Source organism: Linderina pennispora (assembly GCF_002104995.1).
Source record: "Linderina pennispora strain ATCC 12442 chromosome Unknown DL89scaffold_1, whole genome shotgun sequence".
Lineage (NCBI taxonomy): Eukaryota > Fungi > Kickxellomycota > Kickxellomycetes > Kickxellales > Kickxellaceae > Linderina > Linderina pennispora.
In genome coordinates this window covers 2,619,214-2,639,755 of record NW_024468249.1, presented here as the reverse complement: position 1 = coordinate 2,639,755, position 20,542 = coordinate 2,619,214, and the positions used below count along the sequence as shown (strand labels likewise).

At 55.8% G+C, this 20,542-nt stretch overlaps 12 protein-coding genes across 12 annotated transcripts; 5 read left to right on the top strand and 7 right to left on the bottom strand.

Moving 5' to 3' along the window:
• The first annotated feature begins 28 nt into the window (after positions 1-28).
• DL89DRAFT_22326 (ubiquitin carboxyl-terminal hydrolase isozyme L3-like protein) lies at positions 29-1,026 on the top strand. The gene has a single exon (XM_040884630.1). The coding sequence runs from the start codon at positions 171-173 to the stop codon at positions 777-779; it is 609 nt and encodes a 202-aa protein (XP_040747962.1). The 5' UTR covers positions 29-170; the 3' UTR covers positions 780-1,026.
• A 247-nt stretch (positions 1,027-1,273) lies between these two features.
• Positions 1,274-1,939, top strand: DL89DRAFT_277247 (thioredoxin-like protein; the record flags this gene model as incomplete). The annotated part of the gene is made up of 1 exon (XM_040889433.1): positions 1,274-1,939. The coding sequence occupies one exon, from the start codon at positions 1,274-1,276 to the stop codon at positions 1,937-1,939; it is 666 nt and encodes a 221-aa protein (XP_040747961.1).
• A 181-nt stretch (positions 1,940-2,120) lies between these two features.
• DL89DRAFT_203022 (glycoside hydrolase) lies at positions 2,121-4,403 on the bottom strand (the record flags this gene model as incomplete). The annotated part of the gene is made up of 1 exon (XM_040884012.1): positions 2,121-4,403. A coding segment is annotated over one exon (2,283 nt), but the record flags the coding sequence as incomplete, so codon positions are not given.
• Positions 4,404-6,238: 1,835 nt separating this feature from the next.
• DL89DRAFT_220317 (vacuolar protein-sorting-associated protein 25) lies at positions 6,239-7,025 on the bottom strand (the record flags this gene model as incomplete). Its single annotated transcript, XM_040884446.1, has 3 exons — positions 6,239-6,360; positions 6,432-6,802; positions 6,952-7,025. 3 exons carry the CDS (start codon positions 7,023-7,025, stop codon positions 6,239-6,241), a joined length of 567 nt encoding a protein of 188 aa, XP_040747959.1.
• Positions 7,026-7,326: 301 nt separating this feature from the next.
• DL89DRAFT_264548 (PTPLA-domain-containing protein) lies at positions 7,327-8,111 on the top strand. The gene has a single exon (XM_040886293.1). It carries the CDS (start codon positions 7,350-7,352, stop codon positions 8,031-8,033), a length of 684 nt encoding a protein of 227 aa, XP_040747958.1. The 5' UTR covers positions 7,327-7,349; the 3' UTR covers positions 8,034-8,111.
• Positions 8,112-8,268: 157 nt separating this feature from the next.
• On the top strand, positions 8,269-8,898 carry DL89DRAFT_281088 (uncharacterized protein; the record flags this gene model as incomplete). Its single annotated transcript, XM_040889622.1, has 1 exon — positions 8,269-8,898. One exon carries the CDS (start codon positions 8,269-8,271, stop codon positions 8,896-8,898), a length of 630 nt encoding a protein of 209 aa, XP_040747957.1.
• A 42-nt stretch (positions 8,899-8,940) lies between these two features.
• DL89DRAFT_273836 (Homogentisate 1,2-dioxygenase) lies at positions 8,941-10,285 on the bottom strand (the record flags this gene model as incomplete). Its single annotated transcript, XM_040889113.1, has 4 exons — positions 8,941-9,486; positions 9,515-9,946; positions 10,012-10,095; positions 10,118-10,285. The coding sequence occupies 4 exons, from the start codon at positions 10,283-10,285 to the stop codon at positions 8,941-8,943; spliced, it is 1,230 nt and encodes a 409-aa protein (XP_040747956.1).
• Positions 10,286-10,773: 488 nt separating this feature from the next.
• On the bottom strand, positions 10,774-11,745 carry DL89DRAFT_273835 (electron transfer flavo protein, alpha subunit; the record flags this gene model as incomplete). Its single annotated transcript, XM_040889112.1, is given in 4 exon segments — positions 10,774-11,055; positions 11,081-11,297; positions 11,335-11,513; positions 11,533-11,745. 4 exon segments carry the CDS (start codon positions 11,743-11,745, stop codon positions 10,774-10,776), a joined length of 891 nt encoding a protein of 296 aa, XP_040747955.1.
• A 525-nt stretch (positions 11,746-12,270) lies between these two features.
• On the top strand, positions 12,271-15,178 carry DL89DRAFT_264546 (uncharacterized protein). Its single transcript, XM_040886292.1, is given in 9 exon segments — positions 12,271-12,473; positions 12,532-12,994; positions 13,014-13,579; positions 13,599-13,816; positions 13,842-14,007; positions 14,051-14,291; positions 14,329-14,394; positions 14,450-14,709; positions 14,729-15,178. The coding sequence occupies 9 exon segments, from the start codon at positions 12,294-12,296 to the stop codon at positions 15,137-15,139; spliced, it is 2,571 nt and encodes an 856-aa protein (XP_040747954.1). The 5' UTR covers positions 12,271-12,293; the 3' UTR covers positions 15,140-15,178.
• A 108-nt stretch (positions 15,179-15,286) lies between these two features.
• DL89DRAFT_254529 (uncharacterized protein) lies at positions 15,287-16,017 on the bottom strand (the record flags this gene model as incomplete). Its single annotated transcript, XM_040885284.1, has 2 exons — positions 15,287-15,640; positions 15,679-16,017. 2 exons carry the CDS (start codon positions 16,015-16,017, stop codon positions 15,287-15,289), a joined length of 693 nt encoding a protein of 230 aa, XP_040747953.1.
• An 80-nt stretch (positions 16,018-16,097) lies between these two features.
• DL89DRAFT_301100 (carbohydrate phosphatase) lies at positions 16,098-17,529 on the bottom strand (the record flags this gene model as incomplete). The annotated part of the gene is made up of 3 exons (XM_040890838.1): positions 16,098-16,858; positions 16,992-17,397; positions 17,420-17,529. The coding sequence occupies 3 exons, from the start codon at positions 17,527-17,529 to the stop codon at positions 16,451-16,453; spliced, it is 924 nt and encodes a 307-aa protein (XP_040747952.1). The 3' UTR covers positions 16,098-16,450.
• A 637-nt stretch (positions 17,530-18,166) lies between these two features.
• Positions 18,167-20,109, bottom strand: DL89DRAFT_264544 (uncharacterized protein). The gene is made up of 2 exons (XM_040886291.1): positions 18,686-20,109; positions 18,167-18,657 (listed from the first exon to the last, which is right to left on the bottom strand). The coding sequence occupies exons 1-2, from the start codon at positions 19,937-19,939 to the stop codon at positions 18,238-18,240; spliced, it is 1,674 nt and encodes a 557-aa protein (XP_040747951.1). The 5' UTR covers positions 19,940-20,109; the 3' UTR covers positions 18,167-18,237.
• Positions 20,110-20,542: the final 433 nt, after the last annotated feature.

The window sequence follows — 20,542 nt, the reverse complement described above, 5'->3', positions numbered from 1 at the left end:
GTGGAGCACATCCCAGGCGTGGTGACAATGGCCATAAACCACGAGTCGCCAGCACCATGTACGAAAGGGGATCCTGGGTGTGCCGCGGGGTGGGCAAAAGGGCCGAGCTCATCCTGTATACGCAAGCGCTTTTCTATCTCCCTTCCACATATACGTAGATTTCCTGAACCATGTCAGCCGAACGCAAGGTCCACTGGATTCCCCTCGAGTCCAACCCCGAGGTAATCAACGCCATGATTGCGCGGCTCGGTGTGTCCTCCAGCATCGGGTTCAACGACGTCTGGGGCCTCGACGACGACCTCCTGGCGATGGTCGCGCAGCCCGTCAAGGCCGTCATTTTCCTGTTCCCGCTGACCGAAGAGTCCGAGGCCAGTCGTGCGCAGAAGATCGCCTCCGCCGCCAACACTGTGTCGCCCGACGTCTGGTTCATGCGGCAGACCATCGGCAATGCGTGCGGGACCATGGCAGTGATCCACGCGCTGGCCAACAACCAGGCAGACATCCCGATTAGCGGCCATCTGGCCGAGTTCTTCCAGAAGACCAAGGATCTGACGCCCGAGGAGCGCGCGGCATTGCTGGAGAACGACGAGGTCATTGCCGGCACGCATTTGGAGGGCGCCAGTGGCGGACAGACGGCGGCGCCCGACGCAGAAGCTGCGATTGACCTGCACTTCATTGCGTTTGCTAATGTCGACGGCGATATGTACGAGCTGGATGGCCGCCATGCTGCGCCCATCAACCACGGCGCGTCGACGGATGTGCTCAAGGTAGCGTGCTGAATATGGTGGCCGTGTGGCAGCCTTTCTGATGTATATATGCTAACACCCTGTTTTGGAGCTAACCATGTAGGACGCGGCCGGCGTTATCAGGCAGCGTATCCAGGAAATGGACGGCGAGTCCCTGGGATTCACGGTGCTTGCGCTTGGCCCACACCCAAGCCTCCAACAGTAGATGACTTTCCCAGCCCGAATTAGAGAATTCACTGCAGAGAAAAATCAGCCATAGAATGTCCCAAATTGCGCGATGCGTGCATCAAACGCGCAATAAGCCCGTGTGTCAGCTGGTAGGGTCAATCGCTCTGCGCGCTATATGCCAGCCAGGCTCTGCACTCTTGCTGCCATCGCAAAGTTGGACTAGGGTGTGCAACATTCTGCCAGCAACCCGCCGGCCAGACGTATAAATTGCCGGATGCACCCGGCAGGAGCGGCTGCTGGGCAAGTAAACAGTCTCTAAACTTCAATTTCTTCTCCCCAGACACTTTCATACTCTACAAATGGCTCCTCTCCGCCTTGGTTCGATTGCCCCTGACTTCACTGCCGAGACCACGGCCGGCGAGATCAACTTCCACGAGTTCATCGGCGACTCGTGGGCGGTCCTGTTCTCGCACCCGGCCGACTTTACGCCCGTGTGCACCACCGAGCTGGGCGAGGTCGCCAGGCTGACGCCCGAGTTCGAGAAGCGCAACGTCAAGGTCATCGGCCTGAGCACCAACGACCTCCACGACCACGCCGAGTGGGTTGACGACATCAACGAGGTCAACAACGTCAACCTCAAGTTCCCGATCATCGCCGACAAGGACCGCGAGGTGGCGACCCTGTACGACATGCTGGACAGCGTCGAGCACGACGCGTCCAACGTGGTCAACGGCATTCCGTTCACTGTCCGCTCGGTGTTTGTCATCGACCCGGCCAAGAAGATCCGGCTGATTCTGACCTACCCGGCCAGCTGCGGACGCAACTTCGACGAGCTCATCCGCTCCATCGACTCGCTGCAGCTGTCGGACCGCCAGCCGATTGCCACCCCCGCCAACTGGCAGCCCGGACAGGACGTCATCGTCCATGTGTCGGTGCCCACCGAGAAGGCCAAGGAGATCTTCCCCAAGGTCCGCGAGGCCAAGCCGTACCTGCGCTTCGCTACTCTCCCCGAGGAGAGCCAGTAAATTTGAGTTTCTCGTCTAACAATATCATCCAATTCCTAGCAAAAAAAGCAGCAGCGAGCGTCGCAAGCAAAAAGCACGCAATACCCGGCGGATGCACTGAGACTAGCCGCCAGCCGTGAGGATCGGCGTCTCTTTGGCGTGTGCGGGTAATATCGATTGCTATTTGTCAATACCTTTCAGCCATTATCAGAACCACCAACGTAGTCCACCCGGTGAACGGGTGCGTGCCCTTGCCCGTGCCGGTCTCCGGGTTGTACTGCTCCCAGAAGAACGCTGTGTCCTGGTACTGCTTGAAGATGTTGGCAATCAGGTTTGTGCGCAGCCGCGTGTAGATTCTGGCAGCCTGCTCCTGGAACGGGCCCTCGATGTGCATGTAGTTTGTGTGCAGCGACGACAGCACCAGGTAGTTGATGTTGATCCAGATTGGCCCGCGCCAGTAGTTCTCGCCCTTGCCATAGAACTTGTCGCTCTTGGACAGCGAGCGGAGCCCGTACTCGGTCCACAGCTCCTCGGGATCCTCGATCATATCCAGGATATGGCCCAGCTTGGGCGACTCGGCAGGCACCAGGCCCAGCAGCATCGGCAGCAAGCTGACGTAGCCGCGGTGGCACACAAACTTGGGCACCTCGGCATTCCCCTCGTCGTCCTCAAGCTCATCGTAGTCCTCGTTAGCACGCACAGTCACGTCGCAGTACATGTTCTCGTCCTCGTTCCAATGGAGCTCGTCAAGCGCCTTGATGGCCTTGTCAGCCATGGGCTCGCCCCCACCCACACCCTGCAGGGCAAGCTCATCCACCAGCCGCTGCATGTACGCAATCCATGCGTGCAGGTCCAGGTGCAGCTCCCCAGTGCTGGGTGGGGATGCGCGCGGGTAGTCGTCAAGCCCCGATGTCAGCGTGTGGGACTCGGAGCGGCCGCGCCATCTGAACCCGCTGGCAAACGCGCTCTCGTCGCTGGCCGTCTTGGCCGAGGACCCGCGCTGCGAGGTCAAAAAGTACTCGAGCATGCCGTTGGCCAGCTGGCCAAGCTCCGACAGCATGCGGTTCGCAAGCTCGTGGTCCAGGAGCATCCGGCTGCCCTCGCCTGCCGGCAGGTCCACCAGACCGCCCTCGCCCGCCTTGTGCAGGCTGGCAATTTCCTGGCGGCGACGCATAAACGCCTCGACGTTGAACAGCAGCGTCGGTGGATTGGCAAAGTTTGGGTACTGCACCTGGAACTCTTCGGGCACCTTGCTGCGCGCCTCGCTACCCAGAATCTGCTCGCGCGCTATCCACCCACCCATGGACGTGTTGCGCCAGCTCAGCAGCACTTGCATGCTCAGGTCATTGTCCCACTGGCCCACCAGCAGCTGGCTGAACCCTTCGTCCCACAGGAATCCGCGCGGGAAGAACGCACGCGACGGCGTCGTGGCAAACAGCGAGTACGGTGTGCTGAGCTCTGGCGCTGCGATCTCATCGGGCTCGCCGTACTCTGGCTTGGGGTCCGGCGACACCAGCCCGCTGCCGTGGAAATACCCTATGCCGCCCAGCAGGCTGCTGAGCGCGCTGCGAGCCATCGCCACGTGCTCGGTATCGAACCCCTTGGCTGCCAGCCCAAACGTGTGCTCAAAGCGCGCATCGAATTCCTTGCGGCGGGCACCAGCAACAGCCGTGATCGTCCCGCTGTCTATGCGTGCTGACTTGTCGGAGCACTCGTAGATGACGTCAAAGGCAAACTCCCCCTTGACCACCATCTGGGCGAACAGCAGGTTGCCGCCAGTCTCCAGACCTGTGTTGTCCAAAGAGAACAGCGCTGCTCCCGACAGCGGCATGTTGCCTGGGTCGACTTTTTCAATCGCCTGCGCCCGCTTGCGGGCTGCCGGCAGCAGGCGCTCCATGAACAGGTCCTTGGCCTTCCACACGTCGTCTCCAGGAACATTCATCGCAAGGCCCGCAACCTTCTGCCCGGCCTTGACTGCCTTAACCTTCCGCAGCTTCTTCGGCAGCCTCGGCGGCTTGTTGCTGGCCGCTGGCACAATGCGCGCCGTAAACTCGCCCAGCTCCTCGGTCTGTCCCCTGATGACTGCCACATCGTCCTCAATGCTCATCTTCATAGTGCCATTGCCCTCCATGCCAAAGTAATACATGAGCGCTGCCCCCTCCTTGCCCCCCTCCAGCGTCTTTCCCGTGATCCCGGCCGCCCAGCTGCCGCCGCGCTCTCCAGGCACTTTGATGAACTGCGATCTGATCTCGACCGCCTGGTCGCTATCGCGCATCGTCTGCTCGCCAAAATCCCGCCCGTTGTGCCGCGAATACCCGTACTCTGCCAGATTATCGCCCAGCTCGCACGAGTGCCGGATGCGCTGCCAGTTTGTCGGGTCGTCCATGCCAAACCACATAAGCCCGGTCATCAGCGTGTTGGGCACGCGCGGCCGGGTGCCAAAGTATATGTTCGGCCGGTATGTGCCCCAGAGCAGCGACGAGTCCAGGTCATCCTGCACCGTGCCATAGTCCGCACCCAGCACTGCCGCTGTCAGTCCAATTGCAACAGCCAGAATGCGCATAATGTACAGAAAAAAGTGAAGGTGAAGAGGTGCAGCTGTGTTGACGTAGGTAGCAAATCAAAAGTCAGTTCGTCACCAAAGCGATCCGAGTATTCCCAAACAAGGGCCTAATTAATAAAACAATTTTTTGCCGAGAGACAGGCTACCATGGCATTAATCAAATCTGCTACTGCACATCTGCAAGCAGGAGTCTACACAGCGCCAAAAGTCGGGAATGAACAGGCATTGCTTGAATCCATATATGGGCATCCACGCATTACTAAAAGAGACATAGACTATGGCCAAGCCTACCCGATAGGCGTCGATGACGGATCAGAGCTGGCAAGCACCGATTACAGCTGCACAACTGCTGCTGGAAGCTGAGCGCCGCAACAGGCATATATGCGGCGTTGCTATTCGCGTTTTGTTTCAGATATGCTTTTCTTTATCGGTTTTAAATGTATTCTACAACAAACTCAACATTTACCTAGTCTTAGCCAACACACCTTAGGTACTAGACTTGTCAAAAGCGATGCCAGGCAGGCAAGCCATGCTACATAAATACGCGATGTGCCGTGCTGAATCTGACTGCGTAAAGTGTACTGGTACTTGCCAACGACCCTTGCGTAGAATAGATAGTTTGATCAGTAGTTATATCTCGAGAGAGTCATTTGGTTCCTGGTCTCGTTGCTGCCATCAGCGATCGGATATTTGAGTGATATCCCCTGCAACTCATCGGAGCTCTTGTTCAAGAAGACAAACAACGACAACGACAACGAAATACGTGCCGCAGACTCGGACAACCAGAGTATATTCGTTAAAGGTTCTACCATCCAGTGCCCCGGGAGACTGCGTGGCTGTCTTGGCCACGTCATTTGGGGCACGTATGGTGGCAAAGACACAAGCATGAAGATCACCAGGACGCCTGCTAGACGGTTCTCAGAAGGCGCCACCTATCATATTCTGAGGTATCAGGATGTCATGAGTATTTATGAGCTATATCAGAGCGGTGTTTTGGTCAAGGACTTTTGTGGCCACCGCTTGGAGTTCAAGACCACATATCTGGATCATTGCCATGGTACCACGTCATAAGAATAATGCAGTTCCGAGAGATGCAGTCGCACTTTAATGGGCCACCAGAAACACTGTAGACCATGAAGTTGTCCCCTCTAGCACAACAAAAGAGATTTTGCGATGGCCTTGCTGATTTATAGCCTACTGCTCGATAGCCTACTGCTCGTTTTCACCGTCAATAAAAGGCCATAGTATATCAATGATGCAGGGACGGATGGTGTTGCGATCAATGTGGGCCAGAAGGTATGTTGAGACCATGGCAAGAATATAGAGAAATGAGATAGCAGTAAAGAGAACGGATAAACAGAAAGGAAAAAGAGTGGGTCAAGTCTTTTATAGTCGGTACGAGTGGTGAGGTTGCTGCCGTGAGCATTTGTTTTTTGGTGGACTCAAGGAACTGAGGCTTTCATGCAGACTCCGTCAAGACCACTGCAGCGATGATTATTGCACTGGGGTGTGGTTTTCTAGCCAAACATTTATTGCGAGGTCTACATTTGGCCTTTACCAGATACCAAGCAAGAAGCATATACGAAACATCTTAGCGCAGCAGCAATAAGGAAATAGAGCACATGCATTTGTATTGAGCGCACTTCACAATGCACGCAAAGCACGAATGCACAGCAGCCTGGTGGTGTTTTCTGTACATCAGTATATATAAGAATCGAGTATTGGTAACACATACATGTATTTTATGACGCATATAACTAAGCAAAGAACTTGACGCCAAGGTCATCGTCGGAGGAACCAACAAACAGCTGTGCCTTTCCCTGGCTTTGCAGGATATCTAACGCCCGCCTCAAAACAACAGTATCAAGCCCGCTGAACTCTACACCCAAGCACATTCTCATTAGTTGAAATGCTACCATATCTCTACAGTCTATCAACGGCAGCACCTACCTTGGTCACCAGTGTCATCGCCATTCGTCAGTTCATACACCGTCAGCACGGTATTGATCATCCCCCGATCGGTAACCCACTGGTGGATCATAGCCGCCCACTCCTCGGGCTTGCGCCAAAACACTAAGCACATGTCCTTTGTGTGCTTCGGGCCAACCCACACGGCATTCCCCTGCTTCACCAGCTCGTCGACGATCTCCCGCAATACATCGACGCGCAGTATGCGCTTGATCTGGTAGTTGTGGAATGGTGGCGAAAGCACTGCTTCAGATAGTGTCATTGTGTGTTGGCGCGTGTGCCGGTAAAAGGACAGAACCAGGTTGCACCAGAGCCGCCGCTGCTCCTGCCATGTCGCCTCTGCGGGTTGCCGCCTATTGATGCAGATAATAACGAGAGGGAGGTTTCAGTTTTTAGATACCTGAACTGGTGGACTAAAATGGGCACCCGCGCATTGAGCGCAAGCCTTGCGAAAGGCAGGCCATAGGGTTCTATTCTAACACCAACGTGGGCTATGCCTTACGTGAAGAATGGCGGGAAGCTGTAGATTTCAGGGAACTCAAACTGCTCTGTGGCTGTTGCCGTCGTCCTGTTCATGCTGACAAGAAGTACAAAAGTGGTAGTGGAATTAAGAGGGGGCAGGCCAATACAAGTAGACGCAAGAAAAAGGAATACCGTGCCGAGCAAAGAGAAGCCAAGCCCAGCCAAGCCGGCGGTGACGAAGAGGCACGAGCCAACAGGCGACTGGCTCCCGGCTCGGCTCGGCCTGGTGTGGAGGGGAAACAGAAAGCCGCCGAGTGCTAGAGAACACTGGCTGGGGGAAATCGAGGGGTTGATACCACCGCCCGCTTTCACACGCCGCCTCTTTCTTGCCTTCTCGTCTCTCCATCATCCACGTATTGCAAACTCTATTCATTAAAAATGGCGCAAAAGAAATCCAACAGCCTGGTCGACTCGTATCTGGTAGCCTACAATGCCGCATCGTTCGTTGGCTGGTCCTACGTGCTCTTCCAAACCGTGACATATCTTTTGGAGCACGGCACCGACCTCTCGGGGCTGTTCGACCAGGTCGGCTATGCGGTAATCTACGTGCAGACAGGTGCGCTCCTGGAGATCGTGCACTCGCTGCTTGGTTTTGTGCGCTCGAGCGTTCTGCCGGTTCTCACACAAGTGTACTCACGGCTGCTGTTGGTCTGGGGCACGCTGTATGTGTTTGACCAGCCCGAGGTGCGTGCCTCGTACGGCTTCGTTCTGATTCTGCTGGCATGGTCGATCACTGAGTGCGTGCGGTACAGCCACTACACGCTGTCGCTGCTGGGCATCCAGTCGCCGACGCTGCTGTATCTGCGGTACACGCTGTTTTACGTTCTGTATCCGACTGGCTTCTCGGGCGAGATGCTGGAGATGTGGGCGGCGCTGCCGTTTGCCGGTGCGATTCGGCCAGCCTTCAAGGGGTTCCTGCTGCTGAACATTATCAACTACCCGCCTGTGCTGTACAAGCTGTATACGCACATGATCCGCCAGCGCCGCAAGGTCCTGGGCGGTGAGACCAAGCCCAAGAAGGCAGTGGCGAGCACTACGGCTGCGACCAAGAAGAAGCTCTGAAAGATAGGGGGAGATAGTAAGTAGCAATACGCCATCACCTTTCTGCTACTGTTTCTTAATATACGGAGTTTTATTTTATTTTTTTGTTTCGCCATTCAGCAGTGCTTGAGGCAGACCCCAAAACGAGCCGGGGCGATTGAGCGCACACATAGGTGTAGGTCAAAGCATGGCGCTGGTATATCGCCATGTCTATATTATCACGGTCTATTGCGTATGTATTATTCCCCACCAAGTTATGAGCGGCCAGTATTTTCGCCCGAGGACCTGCTACGCCAAGAGTCGGCCAAGCGCAGCACCTGCCTGGGCGCCGAATGAAGCCCCAGACTCGCCAGTAACGAAGCGACAGAGGGCGAGCTACGAGGGCGAGCCAGACACATCCAAATGGGCAGTGCAGCCAGCACCCGACATATTCACGGGCACTGATCATACAATAATTGAGCAGCCATCCGAGCCCGCACCCGTCGATCCAGCAGAGCCAGCGGACGAGTTCGCCAATCTGCATGTGTCGCCGGAGGTCTTGAGACAGCTGCAGGAGCTGTGTATGGCGCAGCACGGCTTTGAGCGGCGACTGTGGGAGCACCGGCAAGCGATTGAGCGCGAAAACGAAAAGGCAATGCAGCAGCTGCTGGCGCGCGAAATGGTGCACAGCGTCAGCAGTAAGGAGAAGGAGGAGATGGCCAGGCAGCACCGACTCGCGCTGGAGCGTGCAGACCGCCGGGCTATCGAGAAACTCGACGACCTGCGGTACCGACAGCAAATGATGCTGCAGAGCATGGGGGTTCCAGAGTTCTTCCCCTCGTCCAGCGTAGATGTAATGGAGCGGCAGCAGCGGATTCTGCACCATCTGCTAAACCCGCTGCAATAGAAAGGAAAGAAAGGGGGATGGATGTTATTCACATAAAAGACATTAGATCTGGTCCGGGTTGAATGTGATCGGGATGTTCTGCCAGGCCTTGTAGTAGTCGTGGTCGCGCTGCTTGTGCTCGACGGCCCACTTTGTCACTCTCAGCTGGAACATGGACTCGAACATAAAGGCCATGGTGTTGTCAGCAACACGGCCAGGCAGCAGATCGCGCGTAGTGGCGTTCTCGACAGTCTTGGCGTCAGGGCCATGCGGCGTCATCATCGAGTGCAGGCTGGCGCCACCGGGCAGGAACCCGCCCTTCTTCGCCTCGTACTCGCCGTGAATCAGGCCCATGAACTCGCTCATGCAGTTGCGGTGGAAGTAGGGCGGGCGGAACGTATGCTGCTGCACCTCGAAGCGCGGCGGGAACACGACAAAGTCTGCCACAGCCGTGCCCGGATGAGCCGACTTGCAGGTCAGGACAGTGAAAATGGACGGGTCGATGTGGTCGTAGCTGACTGAGTTGATGACGTTAAAGTTGGCCAGGTCGTACTTGTACGGGGCGTAGTTGCCGTGCCATGCGACAACATCAAAGGGCGAGTGGTCCTGCTGCGCAGCAAACATCTCACCCTGGTACTTGTTGACGATCTCCCATGGAGTCGCTTGTGTGCTCGTACTTTGCCGTCGGCGTCTGGAAGTCGCGTGGGTTTGCCAGGCCGTTGGCGCCAATGGGGCCCAGGTCCGGCAGCTCAAAGTGGTTATCGTAGACCTCCAGGATGTATCCGCGGCTCGGTCCGTCCGGCAGGCCGACGGAGAAGCGGATGCCACGCTGGATCACGGCGATCTCGTTCGGCGCCACCATGATCGGACCAAACTCGGTCTGCACGTCCAGACGGCCCTGCTGCGGCACAATCAGCAGGTCGCCGTCCGAGTTGCAGAACGCGCGCTTATCCATGCTCTGCGTGGCCGTGTAGATGTGGACGGCCAGACCGCTCTTCAGGGCGGTGTCGCCGGCCCCGCCGATTGTGCGCAGACCGGTGACAAAGTCCAGCGGCTCCGACTCGGGGATCTCCGAAACGGCAGCCAGCGGATCTGCGTCGGCGTGATCTCAGTTGTGTGTGCGTCGAAGCTGACCGACAACCTGGTGCTGGCCGGGGAGGAACGGCTCGAAAGGGCTTGTGCCATGACCGCCGGGTGGATGCGATACAGCCAGGTGCGCTGGTTGCCGGCACGGACCCACGGTGAAGGCCGTGCCCGAGAGCTGCTCGGCGTAGAGCCCGTACGGGCACACCTGGGGAGTGTTCTGACCCACGGGCAGAGCGCCTGGGAGAGCCTCCGACGAGAAGTGGTTGCCAAAGCCGGGCTGGTACTCGTACGGGTCGCTGTGGGTGGCGGCGGCTGAAGACATTGGGTTGCTTGCGTTGCTGAAAAAAAAAAAGTGGGTTTGCAGTAGTGTTGAGGAGAAGAGATGCGATGTTTCTCACGGACCCTCCCGCCGCACTCCTCGCTTTTATACCCGCAGTGCGTGTAATCTATGCTAGCGGTGTCCGGTATCAGGCTGGCGAATGGGCGGCCGTTTGGTCCACGCCTTTACGGCTTTTACTCCCACGGTCGGCTTCTGTCACGGGTACATCTCTGATGGCAGATCCTTTCCGTTCTGCGCACGGGGGAGGCAGAGCACCGCTCAGTCTCTGCTGACACAGGAACGGCAAACAAAAAAGTGGCTCAACTAGTCAGGTTCCCGTTTTTCCCACGTACCCGAAACAGCCCAGCAGTGGTGCGTGCGGGGGTGCACAAACAGATAAGGCGGCAGCAACGGACATGCAGGCGTGGATAAACGGTTTAACCAAGTGGCCTCATTTTCTATTTCGCTTAGTGCGTCACATTGAAAGCAGCCTATTTGGCCTCGATCTTCTCCATGAGCTCGGGCACGATGGTGAACAGGTCGCCAACAAGGCCGTAGTCGGCGATCTGGAAGATAGGCGCATCAGCATCCTTGTTGATGGCCACGATGGTCTTGCTGTCCTTCATTCCAGCCAGATGCTGGATGGCGCCGGAAATGCCAATGGCAATGTACAGCTCGGGGGCGACGATGCGGCCGGTCTGGCCTACCTGCAGGCTGTTGTCGCAGTACCCGGCATCGACGGCCGCGCGCGACGCACCAACGGCAGCACCCAGCTTGTCAGCCTAGATCATAGATGACCTGGAAGCCCTCGGCAGACTTGACGGCACGGCCTCCGGCGACAACGCGCTTGGCGCTGGCCAGATCCGGGCGGTCGCTCTTGACCACATCCTCACGCACCCACTGTGTCAGCGGCTTGGCATCGACCTGCGGTGCCGCCTCCTCAGCGGCGGCCGACTCAGCAGCGGCAGCAGCTGGGAATGCAGTGGTGCGCACGGTAATGACCTTGACAGCATCGCTGCTCTTGACGGTGGCAATGGCATTGCCAGGCGTACACAGGCCGCACAAACGTGTCCTCGCTCTCGACAGCGGTGATGTCGGAGATCTGCTGCGTGTCGAGCAGCGCGGCCAGGCGCGGCATGATGCTCTTGCCCGCAGCAGTGTGTGCGGCGAACACGTGAGTGGACGACTCCTGCTTCTGGATCGCCTGCAGAAGGGTAGCCGTCGACTCGGGCTGCGCATGGATCAAACACGGCGTCCTTGGCCACAATGACCTTGTCGACTCCCTCGATCTTGCCCACGGCCTTGGCGGCGGCATCGGCAGTGGATCCGGCCACAACTGCCGTGACGGGGCCCGACAGCTTGCGCGCCGCTGTGATTGCGTTCAGAGCGCCTTCGTCAATGCCGCTGCCCTTGGCCTCGACAAACACGAGCGAGGCAAGGCCGGCCCGCTGTGAGGCGTACATGCGCGCAAGAGCTCCCTATAGCAATGGCGCACGGGGGTGTTAGTATCTAGTGTTATCTGGCCAGCCCTGGGAATATTTTCTGCGTCCCTCGGAGAATACTTTATGCGCCGCAAAAAACATACGTTCTTCAGAGCAGACACTGCGGCTGAGGCTGGTGCGAATAGGGGCAAACATGGCTGTTGTATCTGTACGAGAATATAGCGAGACAGGTGTCTAAGAGTTGGAATTGGAGAAAGAGAAAAAACAAGTAGCGAGCAAGTGGGAAGAAGAAGGGTGAGGCGATAGATACCCCTTTAGCACATGCAAAACTGCAGCACGCATCAATGCCGTCCACTGAGCCCGGCAGATATCTGGCTCCTGGGAACGAGTTCACGTGCCCGCACATACCTGCCCGCCTTATCTGCCAGCCGAGCCGGCTGCGACCTTGGGTCCCCGGCTCGAGCTGGCTGTGACGTCTCACGGTCTAGCGTTTATGCAAGCGTGCAACGGCTCCTAGCGTGTTTTTTTTCTTGCATTCAAGCTCTCCAGACTTTTTATACGTTTTTCAAATGGCGAATTTCCAGCTCAGGCAGTTCCACTTTTTCAAGCGCGACACGCTGGGCAGCCTGCCCGAGGTGTTTTCCAAGCCCGAGCTGCTCCTGGCCTCAAACAGCGGCGACCTCATTTTCCTGGCTGACGCAGATGGGTACATTCACATAGTCAACCGGTCGTTAATAGTCAAATCGTTCGTAGCCACCGGCGACATCCCCGGCACACGCATCACGCAGATGGTGCACCTTCCACCAGAGCCGCATGTTGCTGACCATTGAAGAAAACGTCAACACAGCAGCCACACGGCCAGTCATCAAGCTGTGGGCAGTGGACCGGCTTTTGCGACAAGGCGACACCCAGCCTGTCGCTGTCAAATACCAGCAGCCAAGCACCACGCCCTACCCCTTGACGGCAGTTGCAGCTACGCCATCAATCGGCCAGATCGCGCTGGGATTCGCTGGCGGCCATATTGTGCTGATTCGCGGCAATATCGCCAAGGGCAAGGCAACGAAGCAGCGCACATTGCATCTGGCACCAGAACCCATCACCAACCTGCACTTCTCGACAGACGACACAGGCACTAATGTAGCGCTGTTTGCAACGACGACTGCTCAGACGCTGGTGTTTGACACTGCAAGCTCGTCGGGCGCTCGGGCGGAGCCAAACGTGCTGGAAGAGCGCGGGTGCGGCATCGGGTGCTCGATGGTCAATGCACAGCGTGAACTGGTAGTGGCCAGAGACGAGGCCTATCTACTTTTACACTGCGGATGGCCGCGGTCCATGCTTTGCCTTCGATGCACCCAAGGTGCTGCTCCGGCACTACAAGCACTACCTGCTGCTGGCTACGGCGGTGCCCTCGGCCATGGCTCCCAATCTGCTTGACACGGGGTCTGCCGAGAGTCCTGTGCCGCAGCCCAACAGCCCTAGTGATTCCAAGACATATTCGTACAACGACGCAACCACATTCACAATCCTCGATACACGCAACAAACTAGTCGCATACACAGGTGTAGTAGCCGGGGGTGTGCGCGGCGTGGCAGCCGAGTGGGGCAGTGTGTTTGTGCTTGGCGGACACGGCACACTGGATCATTTCAACGAGAAGGACCTGCTTGAAAAGCTCGACACGCTGTACCGCCAGAACCTATATCCGCTGGCGGTCAAAATGGCCCAGAACGGAAACTACGACCAGGCGAGCGTTGCTGGCATTTACAAAAAGTACGGTGACTGGCTGTACAACAAGGACGAGTTTGACTCTGCCATGTCACAGTACACACAGACCATCGGGTACGTTGAGCCGTCGTATGTTATCCGCAAGTATCTAGGATGCCCAGCGTCTGGCCAGCCTGGCCGGGTACCTGCAGGAGCTGCACGCTGCTGGCATGGCATCGGCGGACCACACAACCCTGCTGCTGAACTGCTATACTAAGCTGCGCGACGAGGAGCGCCTTGACAAGTTTATCCACACGCAGGAGGATTTCCAGTTTGATATCGATACTGCCATCCACGTGTGTCGCCAGGCGGGCTTCTATAGCCAGGCGCTGTACTTGGCCGACAAGTTCAACAAGACAGGGCATGTACCTGAAGCTCAAGGTCGAGGACCAGGAGGACATCGAGGCTGCACTGGTATATATGCGCAAGCTCAACGACGCCGACATTTCTGTGTACCTAGCAGAGTTTGGGCGCCGCTGCCTAGCCAGTCTTCCCAAGGAGACCACAGAGCTGCTGGTCGATGTGTGTATCAACAGCATGGATCGCCCGCGTGCTGGTCAACGAGGCTGACAACGAAAGTGAGACCGGCTCACTATTGCGGTCGCTGCCGTCCAGCGCGCTCTCGCTGCGCAAGATCCAGCACCTGTTTGCCGATCAGCCGTCCTGGCTCGTGGCATTTCTGGAGAGCATCATTGCCAAGCGGTGGCAGGATCCGAGCAGCCTGATCTCCGACGAGGAGCGCGACATGCAGTCCGCCTGGAACACACTCTTGGAGCTCTACCTGTGCGGCGTCGAATCCCCGCTGCGTGCACAGACGGAGGCTGCCCGGCAATCGCCGCGGAGAGCACGCACTGGAGCTGCTGCGCAATCCGTCAGCACAGATTGACTGGGACCGGGCATACATTCTCTGTGCCTCCAACAACTTTTCTGACGGAATTGCCGGCCCTGTACGAGCAGCGCGGAGATGCATCGGCGCTGTTGGATCTATATATCGAGGAGGACGACGTTGCCAACATGCAGAAGCTGCTGGTGAAGCATGGCGAGCAGCAACCGGACCTGTATGTCAAGGCGCTGCACTACTTTGCGGCCAACCCGCAGCATGCTGACAACGAGCAGTCGCTGGCGCAGTGTCTGGCGACGATTGAGCGACATAATCTGATGTCGCCGCTGCGTGTGCTGCAGGCGCTGGGCGGTGACGGCGAGTCGGGTGTGACGCTCGGGATGGTGCGCTGGGTACATCAAGCGGCAGATCGAGACGACCACGCAGCGGATTGCCCAGAACGAGAAGGATGTTGTGGCATATGCGGCCGACTTCAAGAAACACCACAGCCAGATGCTCGACCTGCAGACAAAGCCGGTGGTGTTTCAGAGCACCAAGTGCTCGTCGTGTATGGCGCCGCTGGATCTGCCCAGCGTCCACTTTATGTGTAAGCACTCGTTCCATCAGCGGTGCTTGGGCGACGAGACCGACAGCTGCATACGGTGCAAAGCCCAGAACCAGAGGCTCGAGGATGAGCGACTGCGCCAGGAAACCAACAGCAAGAAGCATGCCGAGTTCTTTGACAAGCTGCAAAGCAGCGACGATGGCTTTGACGTCATTGCCAGCTGGTACTCAATGAGTCCGTTTGCCAACGTCAAGCTGGTAGACCAGTAGATATATTTTTTGTTAAAAAGAAAGCTTTAATGCAGCGGGCTCTGTCGCCTCAGGGCTTGACTGCCTTGCCGATGATCATGGGCATGATGCGCGCCTGTAGGTCGACCGAGAGCCGGATTGTGTCGTAATGCACCGACCGCCATTGCTTCATGGCAGCGATCTGCTCAGCCGGTCCGCCGATTGAGCTGGCACCCATGGACCAACAACTGCCCACACAGGCGTAATCCAGTCCTGCACAATTGCCCACGCTCTCGCATTCATATCCATGCCGACCTTGACTGTGCGGTCCGCTTTATCTGTCTGGCGCACATGCTCGATGAAATAGTAGGTGCCGCCGGGCTTCAGCAGACTGAAGATGTTGTCCAGCGTGGTCTGCGGGCAGCCCACCGTGCAGAGCGCAAACGACGTCACAATGGAGTCATACGGGGCCTCGTCGCGGATGAACTTCGGGATTTCGTTTTCGTCGTCGAGCGTGCCACGCACAATATTAAACGGCACGCCCTTGCTGGCGGTGCATTGGTCGCCGGCCGGATACTGACTCCGCGGTCGTAGGACCACGGCGAACCCACATTCCTCGGCGTTGGCCTGCTAGGCCCTTGTAGAGGAACGGGTTGGGCTCGAGCGCCGTGTAGGAGGTGATTTGCTTGTGGTCGATAAGCCGCTGGCCGGAAGTGTCGGTGCGGTGCCGTAGGAGCTTGAGCGAGGAGCCGTAGCCAGGCCCGATCTCCAGAACCTTGCCATGGATAGTCGGGCCAGATTTGTCGCCGGTACGGGTCCGCTTTGATGTCGTTGCGTGTGGACTCGCCGAGCCATATTTTGCTGAACGCCCAGTCGTATGTGCTCGACCAGGCACTGCCAAGCGAACTGAGTATGTACATGGAAAAAGAAAATCCCCGATATCCCTATTACGATTGCTGGTGAAAAAATGTGGTGAAAAATTACACGTTGGGAAGGCAAGAGGGCCCAGAGATTGAGAGATGGCCAGGCTATCGTTTTTTTATTTCCCCATTCCGATATTCAGTAGCAGAATTGCGAACATAACGGGCGTAGTAATTGGGCAGGCTTTGAAACACCCCTCCCATGGAGCGATTTCTTGCGTGAATAGTACCAGGCTGGAGTGCTGCCTGCTTTGCAGCTGTGGCGGATAGTTGAGGGTAAAAGAATGGGCATTCGCCTTACATATAAGCAGCATGGCACTCCCCCTGGTAATATACAAAGACTTGGCCATATAGACATCCAATTGAGTACCGCTATCAAAGCCATCATGTAAGGGTAAGCTTATTCTATTAGCCTTCCGAGGAAACATGCATTTCACTGGCACCCATCCGCCGGATAGTCAATATCCTCGACAACATCGAGCAGCTCCTTGGCCAGCTTGCGCTGCAGTTCCCTACCGCTGCCCGGCTGCCCGTCCAGATCAGGGATATACCTGACGGCGACGATTTTGCGCTTCCACAGGTCCAGCGGCTTGGGCACGCGGTCATTCTCGGGCACATCGGAGCCCCAGAACCCGGCGCCATCAAACACGGCGCCACCGGATTCCGTAACGAGCAAGGCGCCCGCAGCAAAATCCCAGGCGTGGGGCCCGCACTCCCAGTAGATTTCGGCCGAGCCCTTGGCAACCAGGGCAAGGTCGGGCGCAGCGGCACCGATTACGCGCAGATTCTGGACGCACGCGCCGCCGTCCTCCTTGTCGAGCAACAGGCGGGTCAGTGAGTCCTGTCCGCGACTTCATTGTCTTTGCAGAGCGGTCTGATCCGTGCTCGGTCAGCATCGCGCACTGCGTCAGGCTAGTAGGGCGACGTCAGCGCCGGCTTCTTCAGCAACTGGCAATTGCTGGCCATTAACAAACGCGCCTTGTCCGCGCACCGCCGTGTACAGCTCGCCCAATACCGGCAGGTACAGGACGCCGACCACCGGCTGCTTGTTGATCGCCAGGACCAATGCTGATGCCTGTATAGGGAAAATGGTGCACAAAGTTGTTGGTGCCGTCGACCGGGTCCACGATCCATGTGGGCTGGTCCGTGACCTTGTAGCCGTTGCCGTGCTCGGCTGTTGTCTCCTCGCCGACAAACTGGTGCGTCGGGTAGACAGCGCGCAGACGCGTGAAAATCGTCTCTTCGATGTATCTGTCCACTGCTGTTACGCAATCGGCTCCGTTGCCAAGTTTGTCTTCGGCTGCAAAGTCCGAGTTGGCAGCGAACTGGCCTGTGCGGTGGAACCCGTCCTTGAACGCCTCTCCGACATCCCTTGGCCAGCTGCACGGCGGTGGCGAGGTACTCTTGAAGTTCTGAATCGCTCATGGCAGTGTGATAAGAATAGATTCTATGACAAAGTGTAGAGATGAAAAGGCAAGAGGGGGCCAAGCGGTCTGACAGTTCCGCCAACATGTGTATTGTGGCGGGCTATGAATCTCCCCCGATCCGCTGGCTGCTCCGCTTGGCCGATCCCAACACTGAGAAACCGGGGCTTATAAACAAGCTGATCAGTTTCTGGTCCACCAGTCTACACCCAATAAACTGCAGCATTCCCTACATGTTCACTTTGGTTGTCTTTTTTAGGCTATGCGGCAAAGAAGATGGCATGAGGGGCCAGTCAATCAGGGTCTTGGGCACTGCTGTTTGTTTATCATGTACTCCCTGGTCGATATGGATAACAAGTGGATGCCAAGGCAAATGGGTGTCTCTCATAGACTGCTCAGGCAATACATCAACACCGTCCCATTGTGTTGTTCAGGAAAGCTGCAGTTAGTCGACATTTTGAAGTCCTCATACTTGCTTTTGCGCATTTACATGCCTCATTTTGCCATTCTTCTAGATGCCCCCCCCATTCACCCAGACGAACTGGACATGCAATTAGCTGAATTGGCTGTAGCACAGACACAAATTTATCCCAGTTTGTAATCTTCGTCATTATCAGCAGTCATTTCGATTGGATGACAGCTGGAACAGCAAGCTTCTTGATTGCATGCTGCAAAACTAATCATTCATTTTTGGTTCTTGAGCGATGTGAATACCTAAATAGTACCATTTACTCAGCTGCGGCCCTTGAAAGAGTACCGCGAAGTATAATTGATAACTGAAGTCTGTTAAAACTTTTTAAAACATGAAATGACAGTCGACATCTCTACGTGCACAAATTTTTACATGTGGCCGGATCTTTTGCACAAATGTACCAATTTGGTCAGTATACTCCTTATCTATAGCAACAAATTGGAGGAGCGGAAGGAAAAGCGGCATTCTGCATATAGCGTCTGTGTCAAAGTACCCCGGGGCGTCGATATCCAGAACCTGTAGGCATTTGTTAATTGGCTCAAGCCCTACTGTGCTCACTGTGTTATGTGCAATTGCAGTATCAATGACAGTCGGTGTAGTTGCCTCGTGAATATCCGCCTGCCTGTCGTATGTTCCCCAGAAATAGTTGTCGGTGTCAGTTGCGTCCATCGAGATGCAGGTGATTCGGAGGAACTTCAGAGTTGGCAGCTGTTCTAGAAGATGAACGATCATGTGACCTGGTTGCTATATCGGTAGAGAATGACAGGCTCACAAGATCTCTCCAAAGAATATGCGTCGGAAAAGGTACTAGGCATTCCATCAGTACATTTTGCACTGTAGAGTGAGTAAAATAGAAGCGAGTAATAAGGTCCTTTGAATCAGTGTACCAGCCAGGAGCCTCAGAGATACTTGTGGACAGTTGAAAGCTAGTGACATTGTGGATGATGCTGGTGTCAATGTAAGGGAGGGAGCGCTGATGCTCGTCAATACATAGATGACTAAGGGGTGCATTGGCCAATGCAGAATACATGTTTTTGTATACTCCCATGGATTGTTTTAGCGACAGCTTGAAAAGCTTTGGGAACACGTGTGCAAGGTGAGGGCATAGGCTGACGTTCTGCGACTTGGATCCACTAGCAGCCCTAAAGTCAAACTGTATCTCCTTCAGATTGGTATATATGGTCTTTCCACTATAGTTACCGCGGAAGCAGGTTAAGGGCACCTCGCCATCAATGTTATATAGCTTCAGCCGTTCGACGATATTGGGAGCCAGGCCAATGTTGGGCAGGGGAACTTTGATACAGTCCATATCAAGCTCCACATGAGTCAGCGAAAGATGCATTGGCGAGTTCAGGAGAAGCGTACTGGGCTGGTAGCACTGCAGAGACGAAAGTTTTGACAGGAACGTCTGGAGCAACATGGAATATCGAGGCGACATAGTATAGCTAGAAAAGTCAGCGGCAGTGAACTGTGTCGTCGGTATCTTTACGCATAGACCGATGCTCTGCAGGTTTCTAAAGTGTCTGGCAAAGAATTCGCTGAAAGAGTGGGCATCGGCAAATATGTCTTCTGTGTGATAGTCAGTCCCCGACCGAAGGACACCTTTACCGAAAAAGTGCAAACCTTGAAGCCTCCACCACGATGGTGATGTAAGGCCAAAGTATTTGAGTGCATTCGCGAGTAGGAGTGGGCCGGTGTAGTCGTCATACATGACAATGCGCAGGTCAGTCGCAGAACAGAGTCTCTTTTGATAGAGAATGGACCCGACATTGGATACCCAGGATACCCTCTTGTGCATCCGACTAGTCGAAGAGCTGCGAATAGCATAGATCTTCCTTTGGACAAAGACGTAGCGATAGACCTGCTGTGGCATACACTCGTTCCACAGACGACATAGAGTGGCGAGCTTCATCATGTCCCAGTACTTGGTGATGTGAAATGGGTTGTGGAACATACCATAGCAGAGAACACTGAGTATGCTCACAAGGACACCGGCAGGGAGATTGTTGATATGATTAGCATCCATAGTCGCAGGAAGGAATGAGCAAAGGAAAGCGAAGGAACAGGACGGCTCCTGGACATCCGCCTCCTTGCTTTATAGCTGTCTCCTGACACAGGCAAGGTGGTTTGTCGCCATGCCATGCCACACTGGAGATGTGTATCCGAATAGAGCCGGCTTTTTGGCCTATAGCTAAGCTGGATGCCAAAGTGTGGGAACGGCTTTTATGTTGGCATGCATACCAGCTGCAGAGAGGGAGAGGGAGAGGGAGAGGGAGAGGGAGAGGGAGAGGGAGTTCATGGGCCTTTGTGGTTGCTGAAAGAAAAGATTAATGTTGCAAAATGTCTGCAGCATTCATTATTGGGTGTCATGACATATCCCTTGGAGTTGGGTGCTCTCCAGTCTCTTTTAGAGTAAGACAGCTGAAATCCTACAGGAGAATACTTTTCTTGACCAAGACTGCCTTGCATACATCTCTGCTCATGTCAAAATGTAGACCAGCGAACGCACCGGCTTGTTTTGCCAACCATCGGCTCTTTGAATCGTGAGCATGAGCATGCATGACTCACAATCACCACACTGCTGCATGCAATTCCGGATAAGGGGATTGTATGCCAAACGTAGAGCCAT

Coding starts and splice junctions, on each gene's coding strand:
- DL89DRAFT_264546 (XM_040886292.1), top strand. CDS start 12,294: ATGGCGAATTTCCAGCTCAGGCAGTTCCACTTTTTCAAGCGCGACACG. Junction 13,817..13,841: donor GGCTTCTATAGCCAGGCGCT/GTACTTGGCCGA, acceptor AAGTTCAACAAG/ACAGGGCATGTACCTGAAGC. Junction 14,292..14,328: donor CGGCGTCGAATCCCCGCTGC/GTGCACAGACGG, acceptor ATCGCCGCGGAG/AGCACGCACTGGAGCTGCTG.
- DL89DRAFT_264548 (XM_040886293.1), top strand. CDS start 7,350: ATGGCGCAAAAGAAATCCAACAGCCTGGTCGACTCGTATCTGGTAGCC.
- DL89DRAFT_264544 (XM_040886291.1), bottom strand. CDS start 19,939: ATGGATGCTAATCATATCAACAATCTCCCTGCCGGTGTCCTTGTGAGC. Junction 18,658..18,685: donor ATATTCTTTGGAGAGATCTT/GTGAGCCTGTCA, acceptor CTACCGATATAG/CAACCAGGTCACATGATCGT.
- DL89DRAFT_22326 (XM_040884630.1), top strand. CDS start 171: ATGTCAGCCGAACGCAAGGTCCACTGGATTCCCCTCGAGTCCAACCCC.